This window comes from Microtus pennsylvanicus, chromosome X, assembly GCF_037038515.1.
Source record: "Microtus pennsylvanicus isolate mMicPen1 chromosome X, mMicPen1.hap1, whole genome shotgun sequence".
In the NCBI taxonomy this organism is placed as follows: Eukaryota; Metazoa; Chordata; class Mammalia; order Rodentia; family Cricetidae; genus Microtus; species Microtus pennsylvanicus.
The window spans coordinates 118,400,940-118,418,086 of NC_134601.1; the positions used below are offsets into that span (position 1 = coordinate 118,400,940).

General features: G+C 38.8%; 1 protein-coding gene across 14 annotated transcripts in view; it reads right to left on the reverse strand.

The window, feature by feature from the left end:
* The window catches only part of Reps2 (RALBP1 associated Eps domain containing 2), a 274,896-nt gene that overhangs the window by 150,006 nt on the left and 107,743 nt on the right, over positions 1-17,147 (reverse strand). For 4 of the 14 annotated variants that reach the window (XM_075956744.1, XM_075956739.1, XM_075956730.1 and 1 more), the window contains exons 3-6: positions 16,577-16,725; positions 14,464-14,590; positions 11,696-11,731; positions 9,436-9,533 (exon numbers count right to left, since the gene is read on the reverse strand). In XM_075956744.1, the coding sequence (XP_075812859.1) occupies positions 9,436-9,533; positions 11,696-11,731; positions 14,464-14,590; positions 16,577-16,725 (410 nt within the window). The remainder of the gene's footprint in view (positions 1-9,435; positions 9,534-11,695; positions 11,732-14,463; positions 14,591-16,576; positions 16,726-17,147) is intronic. The other 10 variants (XM_075956743.1, XM_075956736.1, XM_075956741.1 and 7 more) reach the window with 3 other exon arrangements.

The window sequence follows — 17,147 nt, forward strand, 5'->3', positions numbered from 1 at the left end:
TTCCAGAACAGGCTCCAAAGCTACGGAGAAACCCTGTCTTGAAAAAAATGTATGGCCACATAATGAGCACTAACTGAGGAATACAAAGATTTTTTTTTGAAAAGCCTTCATTTGAGAAAATAACAAACTTCAATATCACTTGAAGTAAAGTATTTCTTTCCTCAAGAATAATAGCTAGAAAAATGGAAAAGAACTATAAATAAGCAAAGGCAACAAGTAGACAGGAGGCTTGATACTACAGAAAACAGGTCCTACTTGTGGTCACAGTGCCATTCAACTTTCTGTGGGTTTCACAGTGAGGCAAAATACCCATCACATACACAAACCTCTTTAGTCCTTAGGACATGGTATAGAAGTCCAGCTAGGGTTTGATGTACAATGGAGAATGGATCTGGTAAACATTATCTCAAGTCAAGAATGGGCAAATATATAAAACTATAAAATGATCAAGACAATTCTACCTCTTTACTCAGGCACACACATTCTCTTCCTCCCTATCTTCTACTTTAGGTAGAGGGAGAGAACTAAACAAACAAGACAAAGAGGCTACACTTACTATCTCTAAGAACAAATAGCCTTTTAACAAGAATCTATACCTATAAACTAAATGTGGTAATTTGAATAAGCATAGCCTCTAAAGCTTCACATATTTGAATACTTGGTCCCCGAGTGGCACTATTTGAAAGGATTAGGAGCTCTGGCCTTGTTGGAGAAGTGTGTCACCAGAGGTGGGCTCTGAGGTTTCAAAACGCCCATTCCAAGTCCAGAGTATGGCCTTCCTTCCTGCTGCCTGCAGATCCTAATATAGAACTCTCAGCTACTTCTCCAGCACTATGTCTGCCTGTGTGCCACCATGCTTCCCATGGACTAAACACTCTGCAACTGTAAGCCAGCCCTGATTAAATACTTTCCTTTATAAGAGTTGCCATAGTCATGGTGTCGCTTCACAGCACTAGAACACTGACTAGAACACTAAATAATTCAATTGTGTTATCATAATCATATAACCAAGAGATTCTCATTGTCCAGAGACCTAATGGTCTATAGAGCAGAAAAGAAACTTGGGTCTCTAAACCTCCTTCAAGTGCCTCAAGTGCCCACAATCTATATTTGACCACATAAGCAGCAGTTTTCCATACACCTTGCAGAATCTCGGGGATCTAAAATGTCAGCTTATGGTTTCAGGCTTAAGAATGTTAAATCAGTACAAAGCCATAAACAGCCCAGACAAATTTTTTTAAAAAAGACTTAAGATATGAAGATGCAATCCACAGTAAAGGATACTTGGGAAGATGGTGTGGGACAATTGTCTATATTCTGTCAATTATGTTTTAAATAAAGGCCGACTGGCCAGTAGTCAGGCAGGAAGTATAGGTGGGACAACCAGACAGGAATTAGAGGCGGGTCAATGAGAACAGGAGAATTCTGGGAAGAGGTAAGCTCCCTCTGCAGTCCTGTCCAGACACAGAAGAAGCAAGATGTGACTATGCCGCTGAAAAAGGTACTGAGCCATGTGGCTAACACAGATAAGAATAATGGGCTAATGTAAGTTATAAGAGTTAATAAGAAGCCTGAGATAATTGGCAAATCAGTTTATGATTAAATTAGACCTCTGTGTGATTTCTTTGGAACTGAACAACTGTAGGAACCAGGCAGGAGAGAAACCTCAGACAGCAGGAAGAACTCCATAATGTTAAGATATTCCAATTCATTAATAGATATGCTAATTAGTATACAAAGGTTAGCATTTTTCACATAGGAGGATGACAAAGGTTTATAAGTTTGTTAGCATGTTATAGCTACAAAGGTACCAGAAAAGATACATTTTCTACATTATGTTAGATGTATAAGTTGCTATAGCTTACAATATGAAAATTTCCATAAAAATTACCAAAGTGTAGACATTTTCACTAAAGAATTATATGCCCAGGAATTGAATCCATACAACTGCACACAATGCTACACTTGCAAGAGCTAGATGTTAGCAAGAAGAGGCCACTCAAATAGATTACAGAAAATGCATACAACAAAATACTAAGCTCTTGTATAAGAAAAACACAAAAAGATAGTCTTTGTGTATTGGCACACAGTTTAAGTAAGAAAAATGCTGAGTATATAACAAATAGGTTGCTTACCACATAGGCAAAAAGCTGAACTACATACTTTGATTACACTACATATAATTATATATGCATTTGAATAAGAGTTTAACACAATATTAAGTAAAATATTTTATATAATTATACAAAAGACATGGGTCATAGTTATTTCTGTGATGGGTGCTTAGAAGGTAGGAGTTAGAAGGATATTTTTTTACACTGCATCTTTTCCAATATTTGACTTTGTAAAAATCTTTAGGCTCTGAGGAATAACCACCTTAAAAGCACACAACACACAGCCACAAAATAACATCTGCAATGTAGTACTCACTGTATAATATGAAACAACCCAAACTGCAGACTTCCCTCCCCATGGCCCTGTTAGAAGAAAACTTGACTATGAAGTGGTTTGTTTGTCCCCTCATAAGTTCATTTAACTTAAATCATTCATAAGCAAGTACATCTTCCTGACTTACATGGAAAGTACAAGTAAACACAAGAAGTAAAGGTAGAAATTACATTATGCTAAAGTAGCCACCATGGCTCTTCAATAGTCAGGATGAATGTTCTCAGACAAGGAGGAAGGAGAAAGATTCAAAAGAAAGGAATAAAAAAAAGACCCGAGGTCTAACTCAACATGCATGGGGGACACACACACAGAGACCTAATGATGCTTCAAAATCAATTCCTAAAACCCTGGGTGAGTTCTGATGGCCCTAAGCTGCTTTGTAGGCCACTTCTGAAGCTAACCAATGGCTGAGACAGTGCTTAGCATGTCTTTATTTGATGACTTGCTTTGCTTTTTTTCCCCATCTCAGCGCACCAACTCCCTCATGAGGTCACTGCAATCACTTTAGCTGGCCTCATCCTAATCTTTCAGCCATTCTCTATGCTTTGCAAGACTTATTTTACCAGAATCCCAATCTAATCCACCCACAAATAACCCTCATAGCACAAAAGGAAAAAAAACAATTATCTCAGTGCCATGTTCACCTCCCCAAAAGACTATTTATTTTTGTTCCCATCAAAAGTATTACAGGAACAATTTACCTGTGGCACAAGCAATTCTCTTCTGACCTTCGCCAACAACATTCTAACAGAGACTCATGAGTGTTTCTTTCTTTTATCATCCTTGCATGTTTGCTTTTTACCTTGAGAAATATTCCAAAAGGGCTCAAGGAGTACAGAAAATTTGTGTCTGGCTCTCAAGGGATTGGGGAGAAGCATGATAAAAAAAATGAGAGTGAGTGAGAAACAAATATGTATTTGCAAGTAATAAGTGCTTTTCAGTTCACAAACTTTTACATGAACATACTGTACCAGTTTGACACAAAATTTGCAACAAAAATACAGTTCCAAAACCCAAATGCAACGGCAGGCTCCTAAAGAATTCCAAGTTCTGTTTGTCATTATTTTATCTAAAATGAATGCTGATAAGGGCTAAGAATGTGCTCCACTGCACTGTTGTGCTCATCCCTCCAGTAAAAGACACAGCTTGCTAAGGTTTCAAAAAGTGAGGGTGGTTTTTGTTTAAAATAGAAGGTCATTGTGTTTTCATCAGATGCAGTTGCAAAATATTTCATTTGCCAAACCAGCATCCCTAAAGTCAGGTTTTAAAAAAATAAAATTAGAGAGGTGTGTTATGACTGAATGAATTCAAGTGCACAGGTACACACAAACATGTGCGCACATATACACACATATTCTATTTGCTTGGGTCATGCATACTACATGCTGTGTCTGGAGGGAACAATATAAAAAGATCTAGTTGCATTTATGATGACATCCATAATTATCAGATTCCCATTTGTCTAAGTTTCACCAATAAATATACAATTGAGCAATAAACTGTTTTTATAAGCATGGAAAACAGCAAGAATCACATATACATGAGCGCAGTAGGAAACTCTCATACTACATGCTTTGTCTGGAGGAAAAAAGCAGAGATGTATTCAGGAAAAGGTAGAACACAGGAGGCAAAAGCAGAGATAAAGAATAAAGTTCCCACTAGAGAATGCTGAGCGCCTGAGAAATGACAAGGAGTAGTTGCTGACCAGTGCGGCGAGAGTGAAGCAATGAGCTGCTGCGGCTGAAGAAGAAAGCAGACACCAAATCATGCAAGAGCCCATGTTCAAGAGCGGGAACGATACGATAAGAGCCAGAATGACAAATTCAAGTCAGTAGAGGATGAGCAGCTACAGGAGAGAGAACTAAATTTATTTTTAACTGAACTTAAAAACATAAAATTTGTACATGATAATGAGCACTATGTGGTGTTTCAACACATGGACACACTGTATCATATTTATATCTCTTGGCTCTTTGTGTTTTTAAGATCTCTTTTGTTGCCAAGCATGGCATCATTGCCTTTCATCTCAATACTCAGGAGGCAGAGGCAGACAGATCACTGAGTCCTAGGGCAGGCTGGCCTCTAACAAATCACAGGCCAGCCAAGGCTACACAGTGAGACCCTGACTCCAAAAATAATCCACTTTTGTCTCCAAGAGGATGATGGCTAAAAGAAGACAGGCTATGAGTTAATATCCCAGATTCAGTGACAGGAGATGACTGCCTGAACTGAGAAGTAAAGCAGGACAGACAGACAAATGTCTGGCACAGAGAATGGTCAGGACTTGGTAACTGAATGGGCAATAAGGGATGAAGGAAGAGTCAAAGACAATGACCAACATTCTGATGCCTGGTAATGGGTGATCGAGCCAGGTATGCTGGTTCTGTGATGAAGACCCATCAGTTCAAAGTGACAGTGAGTCATCAAAATAAAGCTGTCTGCCAGATGGAGACACATCACCACCAGATTCTACTAGCTAAAGAACAATAATGTGAGAAATGATTTCAAGGGCCACTGCATTAGAGACAGGCAGAAGAAAGACTGCAAAACAATTTCATCAAAGGTAGCCACAGAACCAAGAAGGTAGGGTAGCATGCGCACCAGCAGTGAGAACACTCCAAGGAGAGCAGTGGCAAAAGCTGCCAAGAAATTCAGTTAGATGAGGCCTTGACCCAGGGCAGCTTTCAACAACCCTGGTGAAACACAGGCTGCAGAGCCCAATGGAAGCAGAAAGGGCAGCACTAAATGCTGTGCGGACAGAACCAGAATCTACATGCAAGATGACAGAAGGGCTTAAGAAAAATGGAAAGCACAAATGGCCTCTGAAGACCTGCTAACAGGTGAAACAGAAAATACTTCCCAATTTCTTTGAAAACTCCCATCAACCATCCACCAAAAAAAGGTGTATGAAATTTTAATGAGGAAAAATTCTATTATTTGAACAAAAAAGTGACTAAAAGATCAAGGAAAAATACTGACCATTCCAAAGTTTGGAAGCTTAATTTGACATAAACACCTCCAAAATGCCAAGCCCATGGGTCCCTAAAGGCCTAACCTAGGACCCAGAATTCATGTCCCCTTCTAACTTTTCCATGGTGGTGAAAGTGATTTGGAGTCAGGGTCTCGCGACATAGTTCAGATGTGCTGGCTAAGGCTAGGATACCCCCAAACTCCCAATCTTCCTGCTGTGTGCTATTGCTCCCAGTTTAGAAAGTGCTTTGAAATCAAGCACAGGTTCTTGCTATGCTAGGCTGACACTTTACCCTCTGAGCTACAGATTCAACACCCCACTGTAAATAAGCAGGAAAGGTCTGAATAGAAGGCCACAAATGAAGCTAGAACAAAGAGAATAGATTGCCATTAGCACAGGAACACGGCACCATGAGGGGAATTAGTCACTCCAAAGAACTTAGCACTGTACCAAATAAATATTAATCCCCACCACCAAGAACCTTCATTTCCAATCCCCTAATCGCCATGACTAATTCAAACTGGCATTTTGCTTTCTATAACATGGAGTCCAGCCAAAGCAAGCTGACAGGCATAAGAAGGAAACGTAGGCGCTGAAGAAAGGAAAATACACCAGTCACAAAAAGTACAGGCTGCCATTCTGGGCGAGAAAGGCCCCTTGCTGTCACCCTTAACAGAAGGCAATGCTTCAAACAGGTGCTAGGAGAACAGACATTAAGAGAATTAGACAGGCACACTGCTGGGCTATATATTGAGAAATCCACACTAAGATGTTAATGTAACAAATAAAGAAAAAGAACTTCTCCAGGCCATGTGGAGTCAGGCTGGGCCTGGGCAAAGCCTGTTTTTATCCTGTGCTTCCAATAGTCAATTGTTGCCAAACACCTATATCCAGCCTCTGCGCTCCCCAAGACTCCAGACCCATAGAAACATAGAACTCTCCTTCACCTCCTCTGAGCTGTCTCAAAAGCTCTAGTCCTGGTATCCAACACTGAACTTACAGCACCAGATTGTTCCTCAGCACCACTTTTTGTGCAGTGCTTCCTCACTTAATATGACATTACCATCTTCCATCCAGTTCCCAAGACAGTAGCTGGATTCAGAATGGTGTCCAGTGTTTAAATTCCAGTCCATGTCATTTCCAACTGGGATCTTGGGGAAACTCAATAAAGTATATATACCTCAGGCTTTGTCATCTAAAATGGAGGTTACTCTGTTACCCGCAAAGACAGTTGTGAGCACTGAGTTAATATGCCCAAAATGTTATATACACAGAAAATGTCTTTGTACATGTGGCTGTCTGCTTTCTTACTTGCTCCCCATCCTTACCCCTTTACATGGCAGAAAGGGACCTAGACATTAGAATAAAAATCACAGGATACAAGTGAGGGTTGCTTTGAGGGAGCTTAGTAGAAAGGGTCCCATGAGTCACACCCTACCCCCTAGAATTCAAAGATTCACTGCTAATTTGATTAGTGTTTCTACCTATTGAAGATTTTGTCTTTACAGAAATAGAACATACTCTGCAGGAACCTGCAGTCCACACCTAAGAAAGCTTTGAGAGGAACCCCACCAAACCCTTCCCTAATGCAAACATGCCTCCCCAGTTTGTAGATTCTAGTGTTTAGAGGCACATATTGTTTTACCATGGGATCTCTAAAACACAGCCAAGTACTACATCTGGGGCTCAGCTGAAGAAACAACCTTCCATTCCAACATGAGGGTACAACTGATCTGAAATGGCCTTTAAAAAGAACGCCTTTGTTTTTCCTTTTTTGAGTTAGGGTCTTGAGTTTAGAAGTTGACCTTGAACTCACTATTGTACACAAAAATGACCTTGAACTCCTCACATTTCTGCCAGGTATGTTATGCAGATAACAGACTTTCAAAGCATAATTTCCAGATGAGGATATGGTGGAGTAGTAGAGTCCTCGCCTGGCACGGGCAAAGCCATGGGGTCTCTCCCCAAGCACCAAATGCACATATACTGTGCGCTCTCTCTCTCTCTCTCTCTCTCTCTCTCTCTCTCTCTCTCTCTCTCTCTCTCTCTCTCTCTCTCACACACACACACACACACACACACACACACGAGGGAAGGTTATAACATCTAATGTTTGTGATGTGATCTAGCCTTCATGTAAAATGGAACTCTAATTTTGAGCTAAATGTTTAATATGCAGACACTGAACTTTCCTAGACTCAAATTCAGATTCTGCCACATAGTAGGTATGAATGAAATCTTCGATTTGCTGCTTCACCTCTCTCAGTCATCCATCTATACTAATAGAGACAGCAGTGCCTAGAGCTTATGGTTCTAGGAAACATTACATATATCACATATGGTTTGTTTATTACTATCTTTTAGAGAGTTCTTTGCAAATAGAGCACTGCTTCAAGTTAAAGTTCTGTGCCATGTCTAACAGTGTCCTGTGCCCAAAAGGCATTCACTGCATGAACCTGAGGATCTTCTTCAGACTGTTTACTGTCTTTCAAACTAGCTCACTTCTCTGTGGGAGTGTCTTGCTCCACTCTTCTATTTTGAGTAGAGTTGCCTATGCAGAAATGGTCCGTCTTCCTGAGTTCCACAATTGAAATGTTATACAAACCACCACCTACTTCCTTTTGTTCTTCATGTTACATAATAAACCTAACTTTTGGATAGTTTCTCTCATGTATGTGTACACACTCTCACACACAACACACACACTCACTTTTTCTTTAATAATATACTTTCTTTACAAAGGAACTTAGAGATACTACACAAGACAACAGCTATGGACATAGGAAAAAACCAGAGCTCTTTACCCAAAGAAAAACACTGGAGAATTAGAAGCTGAAACTACCTAAGGTATTGTGTAATCAGAATAAACTGAGTATCATTATAACCTGTGAGACAATATTTTGTGTCTATTACATGCAAAAAGTTGCTTATAGTTACAGACCAATTGCTACCAAAATGGCATTGTCTGAGGCTCCGAGAGAATACAGAACAACTGCAGCCTTCCAAAAGCCTGCCACGTAATTGGAGACACACAGCAAATGGAAAACAGTTAATTAGGCATTCAATGAGCAATAATAAAGAATAAGGCAAACATGAAACAAGCTGCTTTAGGAAATATGAAGCTCTCCTGAAGAAAGTGTTCCATGATTAAGTAGGTGAAGGGGTGGGGATGCCTTAGACACACTGAATATCAAGAGCCAACCTCTGGTTTATTCTAGAGACTGAAAGAAGATAAAAGTAGAAAAGATTTAAGAAAATAAACAAGCAAAAGAAAAAATGCAATGTTTGAATGATGAAGTAGTTTTATACCTTTCTCACAACAGAATAGAGAGTGATCAAAAAGCTATGCTCCTCATTAGAAAACAATGAAATACATGTGACAGGAAAGCAGAAGAATGGATGATTTGGGAGGAAGAAGACAATCAGTATGTAAGGATGGGAGGACAGGAAAGGGTCATGGGGGAGATACAAAGTATGTTATATGTGTATGAAATGTTATATGATGCCAGGCGCAGTGACCCATGCCTGATATCTCAGCTGTCAGAAACTGGAGACAACAGAATCAGCCTCAAATACACAGGGAGTTTGGCATCATTTTGGTGAGATCCTGTCTCACCCAACCAAAAGAAGAAAATACATGTTAAAAAGAAGTCCATTACTTTGTATGCTAGCTATAAAATACTCAATACTTTAAAATGCCATATTTCTTTCAGGATTTTCTTTATAAGAGTTGTTTTTACTTTTAAGTATGTGTATGCATGTGTGTCTGTGTGTGAATATATGAACATACATGCAGGTACCATGGAAGCAAGAAGAAGGTACTGGACTCCCTGGAGCTGGAGTTATAGGTGGTTGTATGCTGCTTAATGTGGGTACTAGGATCTAAACACTGATCCTTTGCAAGAGCAGTAAATGTTCTTACCTTCTGAGTCCTATCTCCACCCTAAATGCCGTATTTCCACAGCACAAAATTTTGCCCAGTTCTGTCACTGATGCAGGCCCACATCATAACTTACCCGAATAAGAGATGCCTGGCGACGAAGGGGTTTGGATCCTGGACCCTCTGAGGAGGATCCTTCCGGCTGGCCAATGGGCTGCCTAGCTTCATAAGAAGCTGAAAAACAAGAGAGAATGCTAGCCTGGTAAACAAAGATTCTACTCCAAAATTATGATTTCACACTCAAACTGATGTAGCATGTGGTTTTCAAGGAAAGGGTAATAAAGGAATTGCAGTGTATAATCTGAGAGCTGCCTGAGACTCACAAATCCTGATCCTCTTGCCTCTATAATTTCACCAAATAATCTAAAGCCATCTCACCAATATCATGATAATACTAAACTCACATCAGGTTAAGATTAGGCATAAAATGAGAGAGCAAAAGAGTGAGCTCCTCAATAACATTCAGAAAGAGAGAATCAATAGCTAGAAACATGCCACATTACAAATATTCATGTTTTACTCCTGCTTTTTGTGGTAACTTGGACCATGCTCTGAAGTGGTGGGGCTCACTTTTGTGTTCATTCATGGTTTTGAAGGATGTGACTTTGGCCTAAAATGAACACTGGCTGTAGGTCAGAATTAAACAAAGGCCTGATATGAATGATCAGCAGCCCCAGGCATATGACTCCATCTAGGAAATGGTACTTTGCCAGGATGGCTGGTGGACTCTTTTGACTTCCTAAATCTTTTCTTCCAGTGGGATCAAAACTGAAGCATGCCATGCATTATTCTCACTGAAACTTCTATCACTTAAAAAGCAATGAATTCAGATAGAAGTTTCTCCTTACCAATTTCATTCTATACTCAAACCAAATTTACATTCATTTGGGGAGAGAAAAGTAAAAGGACATAATAGCATTAGATTTTTTAAAAAAAAGAATTAGGAAAGGTAAACCTCAACTGGGCATCAAGTATAAAACTCAGGAATCCAGAAAAGGTTTTCCCCGGGGTGAATGTGCACATTTCATCCTTCCCAATTAAGTACAGGAACTACACTACACATTTTGGATGGACTGAAGAGTACACTGCCTATTTGAGGTTGGCCTGATGCTTATATATATCATCTATACCTATTAAAAAGTATTATTTTATTTTAAGTGTTTGGATGTTTTACCTGCATGCTTGTCTCTATAACATGTGTGTGCATGGTTCCCATGGAGGCCAGGAAAGGAAATTGGGTCCCCAAGAGCTGGAGTTATGGACAGTTGTAAGTGCTGGGGACTGAACCCAGGTCTGCTAGAAGAGCAGTCAGTTCTCTTTATCAAACACAAAAGGCATCATTTTAAATGAAGACCTTTCCCTGCAGTCCATATTTATGAGTTCTTTCTGTAGAAAAAGGGAAAGAGTTTCCTCAGATTTTTATTTTGCCTTGAAGATTTTTTTTAAAAAATTAAATTTTCTGAGGGCTGGAGAGGTGACTTAGTGGTTAAGAATACTGTTTCCTTTTTTAAATGACCCAGGTTCAATTCCCAGCACCCACATAGTGGTTCACACCCACCTATAAGTCCCAGGAGATCCAATGCTCTCTTCTGGCCTCCACCAGCACTACATATACTTGGTGTACAGGCATAAGTGCAGGCAAAACATTTATGCACAAAAAAATACAACTAAAAGCTAAAACTTTTGAGCAAAAAGTAAGTCTTCTAATTCTTTTAAAAAGTATAAATGCCAAATCTAGTTATGATTTATATTTGCTTCCCTATTTAAATGTATTCAATTCATTATATAACCCCAAAGAAAATTAATATGAACTCAACATTATTGTTTATTATAAAAATAAATTGTTATCTTCTTTATTATACAGAATGCAAAAACAGGTATATAAAAATGCATAAATGTATTACATGTTTATTATTCTATTAATCAATAAGCAAAACATTTATAAATCATTTTTCTACCTTTATACTACCTTTAAAATAAGTTTCTAAGCTACAAAAGTGAATGTTATTCTTTACTCCTTTTATTTCCAGAACATATAATAATGACCTTGCCAGTATGGTAGTAAGACAATTAAATATAACCAGCTCCAACAGAAAGGAGAAATCATTACCCAAAATGAAACTATTTTTCATCTCTGTGGGCTGACACTTTGAGGTTTAAAATATATAAATATAAAAAGTGCTTCTTTCTGTAACTTACTTAGAAATAAAATTGGGTGGAGAACAGAGGTGGCTGTTATGGTGCCATATTTAGCATAATTTGATCTTTTTAAAATAAAGAAGGTACAGCAATAGCATGTCAAGAACACCAAACTAGTTAGATATTGTGATACACACCTGTAAACTTAGCAGGCAGGAGGCCAGACTGGTGCTCTTAAAAAGAACAAAAGAAAGAAAGAGACAGAGACATAGAGAAAGGGAAGGGGGGAGTGAGGGAGGAAGGATGGAAGGAAACAAGCATTCAGGCTCACATCTATTTTGTATTTCTTCCTAGCAACTAGAAAACAAAATTATAATACATTAAAATATGTAAATGACTGCCTAGCAACACATTTAGTGTATTTTCAAACCTGCTAGGAGTACATACAAATGTAAATACTACAAAAGAAAAATTCATAGAGAGCACATGATCCAAGCCTTCAAAAGTAATTTTTGAAATTGTAGGCAGGCATTGTCCTCTGACATGCTTTTTTCAAAAAATCATTCCATGTTGATGGAACCACATTAAGCTCTTCATACCAACTGAACATTACCAAACAGTTTTAAGCACAGTAAGCTTGCATGGCTAGGATCCTAATGCTCAGGAGTGCTAATGAAATCATGGACCCATGCTTCCCATAAAAGAGAGGGTGTGTCTACTGCTACTCAGTCTAAACTCAGGAAAAGGATACATATTACTTACTGCTTCAACTCTCTTTCTTCCCAAATGAAACCCAAAACACACAACTCAAAAGCAAACCAAATAACCCCTCAATTCCTTTACAAAAGGTTTCATATGGAAGTAGACACATCATCTTTCTCTAAAGAAATGACTATTTTTTTAAAACCCTCAAGATTTCCACCACTTTGAAGTTCAGTATCAAAGCGGAACTGTGGGTGTTTTCACACGCCTACACAAAGATTCCACTCCTAAGTGTCAGAGAAATGGCAGCCTAAGTCGCAAAAATACTCAAGAACAAATATTTATGGTATCCTTATTCATAACAGTCAAACACTACAAAACACCCAAATGTTTATCAACAAGAGAAGGACCATTAATCTGTGGTTATTCATGCAATGAAAACTACTGAACGACAAAGTGAAAGGAACTACTAACACATCCTATGGATTTTGACTGCTATATTGAGGGAAAGACAGCAGACACAAGTAGAATCATTCTGCCTGTTTCCTCTTGCATGAAGTTCTAGAAGGAATAAAACTGACTGACAATGATAAAAACCATTACAGTGCTGCATTTCAAGGCAGGAAGGAACTTGGAAGGGGCACCTACAGTGCAATGGGAATGCTTTTTAATCTCAGTTATAACTAAATGAGTATATCCACTTGTAAAAATTCAAATTAATTACTTAAAATATGTTCATTTTATCATACATAGATTTTTGCCACTTTAAAGCAAGTATAAAGAGGAATAAGGAATAGTGGAGCCTAGGTATCTACTCCTCAGAGTCCAGAAAAGAGGGAAGTAGGTAGTCTCTTCAGCGCTGCAGGGATGGGAGCCCACTTAGGACAGGATGAGAGAAGGGGGCAGGAAACAGAGGACACAAACAAGGACTATCAAATGAAGAACTTAATGATATGCTGACTTAATAGACCACAAATAGATTTACCTATGAACTGAACATTAATTTTTAAGCCCAAATTAGATCTGAAATAGGAGAAACTATTCCCCTTCTTTGAAAAAGGCAAATCATACGATGGAAACTGCAAGAGGAGAATGAAGACGTCTTAACCCTGTGTAGCTTCAGACACCAATGAGATAGCTGATTTTCAGAATGATTTTCTTACTAGCCATTAGGAACACCATCTTGTATTGCATAGGATGCAACTTTCAACTGAGCTTATACTCATATTCTCACTGAATACTTCTAACACCCTTATCATTGTTTGAAAATAAAAAAATATGGTTCATAGAAGCTCAATAGCTTGCCTAAAGTCACGCTGAACCCAACCTTCTGGTTCTAACGCAAAGCTCTCTCCATCACGTCCTACCTGCTTCTCTCGGCAAAAGGACAGCCCTTTGTAGCTCAGCCTAGCATAGCTTTGTATTTCTGTGACCCTCTAGAAGTCACAGTCTTTTTTCAATGCAGCAAAATCCTGTAGAAACTGGGTCATTTCTACCACATCCCACAAAATGGGCAGGGGGCTACAGGGCATTCTATTCTAGAATACATTCAGTCAATCATATATGAAACTAGAAGCGTGAAGCACAGAAGGACACAGTGCTGCAGTGAATTTATGGGACTTCACACATTGCAGCCTGGGCAGCCAACTGCAAGTCATCCTGAGAACCACCTCATATATTTTACCCCTGAAATGACCAGAAGAGCATAAATATGAGCAAGCAGACAGCCCCATAACTGTGCATACTGCATGATTCTCAACAGAACGCTACCCTGAGCATTTCCCTTATCTTTACCCTAAAACATAAAAGCTCAATATTTTCATTTATCTCCCTGGCCTTTAAATATTGAATCAACTCTCTTGCTTTTGCATAATTTTTAAAGAATTTTCATAAAAACAATTATTGAGTAAATATGTTTAGTGTTCTTGCGGAAGGGAATAACAATTCTCAAAAATGCAAGCCCTTAGCATGCTACATTCCTTTAATGAATTTTGTATATGAAATATTAAATCATCTAAATAGTTGTTTACAAGTCTAAAGACGAACCAGTTTCCAGGCAAAGAAACATAGCATTGCTGAGATATGCTTAATTTCATTTAAAAAAAAAAACTTTACTTGAGAATATAAAAAGAAATTGAGCAATGTTTCCAAAGACAAGAGTAATTAAATCAGGAAATTAAGCAGCTGGTGGCATTGCTGCCTGCTAGATTAAGGAGACTCTAAGACATTGCCTGTGACAGCTGGCCCCCTGGTCGCCTCTTACCTGGATGCATCTGTTCTGTGCCGCTCCGCAGTTTGCTGTAGCCATGGCTCAAGGACACCCTCTGGTAATGAGGCGGGGAAGAAGGAGGGGAGGCAAGGGGTGACATCGTGGGAGACTGTGTTTCCTGCTTCAAAGAACCAGAGCACAGTTCAGAGGCAACCACTGGAGAAGCCTGGCATTCTGAGCTGCAGTTTAAGAAGCAAAATGTGACTCTATGGCTGGTGACTTGGCTGGTTTAACAAATGGGGAGAAATGTTTCCTCAAAACTGCAGCAAAGCAAAAGAGGAGTATTGAGGATTCAAATCACTATTACTGTACTAACAAATTTCTAATACCAGCCTAAAATGTTTTCTGTTAGTTCAATAGTATTTTCCTTTGGAAAATGAAAGACACTGATCACAAAAGAGAACATTTATATCCCTCAATTGTGAACCAATTCCATTTTCATTCAATTAATGAATTAATGAGTCTTCCTTTTTAAGACTCCTATTTACTGAATTTATATTCACCAAATATAAATCCAGAATATGCAATAAAATTTACATTTTCAGTGTTTAATGGTGGGTATTCTTGGAGCTTACTATACAAAATTATATGTTGGGGAGTGGTTTGTTTCATATAGAGAGACTCCAAAATATAGCCACCCATCTAGTATACCCCATAATACTAAGATGAAGCCCTCATAAGTACAATTGGAATCCTAACTCAACCATGAACCTGATATAGGACTCTACGCCAGATAATAACCTGAGCCTGCTGCTGGCTTTCCTCCTTTTTTCCCACTCCCAGTAGAATATAAGTATAATGGTGCTTTTTATAACACAGAGACTATATTGGCCTCTTTAATTTAAAAACAAATATGCAATCTGAGATAAGAGATTACACCTGAAAACTTCCCAGGAAATCTGCCACTGTGGGACAGGAATGCTCTAAATGCTGGTATAGACACATACCAAAATATACTAAGTACAAATTCCTATGTCTCTCTAACATACCACTTAAATGATTAAAGTAACATTACGTGGAGTTGTTTAACAGAACGAGCTATGCCTTTTTTTTAACTATAAATGTAAAATTCAGGCCAGGCATAAAGAGGAACACCTATAATCCCCAGCATTCAGAAGGCAGGAAAACCAAGTAAGCCTGATGCAAGCCTGGGCTGTATAGAGAAACCTTGTGTAAAAAAAATAACAAAAACAAAAAATAAACCTGAAACCTTGACTATCCAAGACCATCAAAGTAAGCCATATGTTATTTTTTACTATAACCCTTTAATATTTATTGCATTTTAAAAACACCTTGATTTAATTCTTCCTAAAATATAGCATGTTCCTTTACCTTACAGAAGGCAGTACTGAATATCACCTGACTTCTCTACACGGCTCTTTATCAGCAGCATGAGTTGTAGCATGATGTCCTTGGGGTTTACTAATATGAAAACCGATTAGAAAAGCTCATCCTCCATACTCAGCTCTCAAGCCTGCTAAGTGGCTAAAAGCATTTACTGAGATGCCATTCCACATATGTTTCCCAAGAAAGGATTCCCTGGTAATAAGAGCTTGGTAAAGACAGTTCTCCAGGCCTCTTTCCAATAGAACCTGCCTGTCGATGTGCCCTCTTAATTTCCAAGGCTGATGACTTAGTCTTTCCCCTACGAATGGAACATGAGGACATACTTCCCAAACATGTTTAATCAGAGAATCATTTGGGGCTTCTTTTTGGAGGGGAACACTTGCTAACTCTTAGAAGCTACATTTCTTCTCTTTGATTTTTAGCGTTGTTCTTTGTTTCCACGTTGTTCTAGAAGTTACATGTTAATGAACCTATTTAAAAACCATTGACCTAGAGAAATCAAATAAGTGTATTAAATCAACAGCACTGTTTGAGGCACAATTCTATACTAAGGTAAATTCTAAAGGGCCAGTGGGTGGCTAGCAGTAATTCCTATGTGTCACCTTCTTCTTGCTACAAGAAAACTTTCCTGGCTTACTTCCAAATCTGTAATTGTGTTCCAGATGGCAAGATTTGCTGGAAGTTTGGCAAGAGACCAGAAGCTGTGATTCACGAGGCGTCATGGTCAGAATCGAATGAGCATGCCGACCCCCACTCTCACCTGTTTATCCTCATCGTCCATTCTTTTGAGGGAATTCTTTTCGGTGGTTAAGTATGGAATCTGAATTTTCTTTCCATGCAGCTCAGCTGCATTCCCAAACCGTATCTCAGCATCACTCTTTGACATCACAAAGCGAGGCAGAGGCAGTTCTTTAGGAGTAGAAGCAGAAAGGCTTAAGTGAGGCTTTATCTTAAAACTACAAAAAGGGGGGCTCAATGGCCAAAAAGAAATCAGTTTTGAGGGAAATTTTCAGAGCACTAAATAAAGTTTAAATTTCAGTTGAGGCACAATGGAGACTCCTAGAATAACGTCATGAGAAAAAAATGCAATGCTTAACCAAGCTATTCCACCTTAGCATTTTCCACTCTGCTGAATCATCACAGGATAAATTCGGGTTGGGGACTAGCTCCCACTTGATCCTGCAGAAAAAGGATGTGAATTTTATCAAAACAAGAGGCAACGATCGCCAGCAAAGCTTACAAATGCTTAAATACACCAGATGCAGTGTTAGAGGCCTGCAAATACCAACCCATCTATCTTCCTGGCAATTCTATAAGATAAACCAGCATCA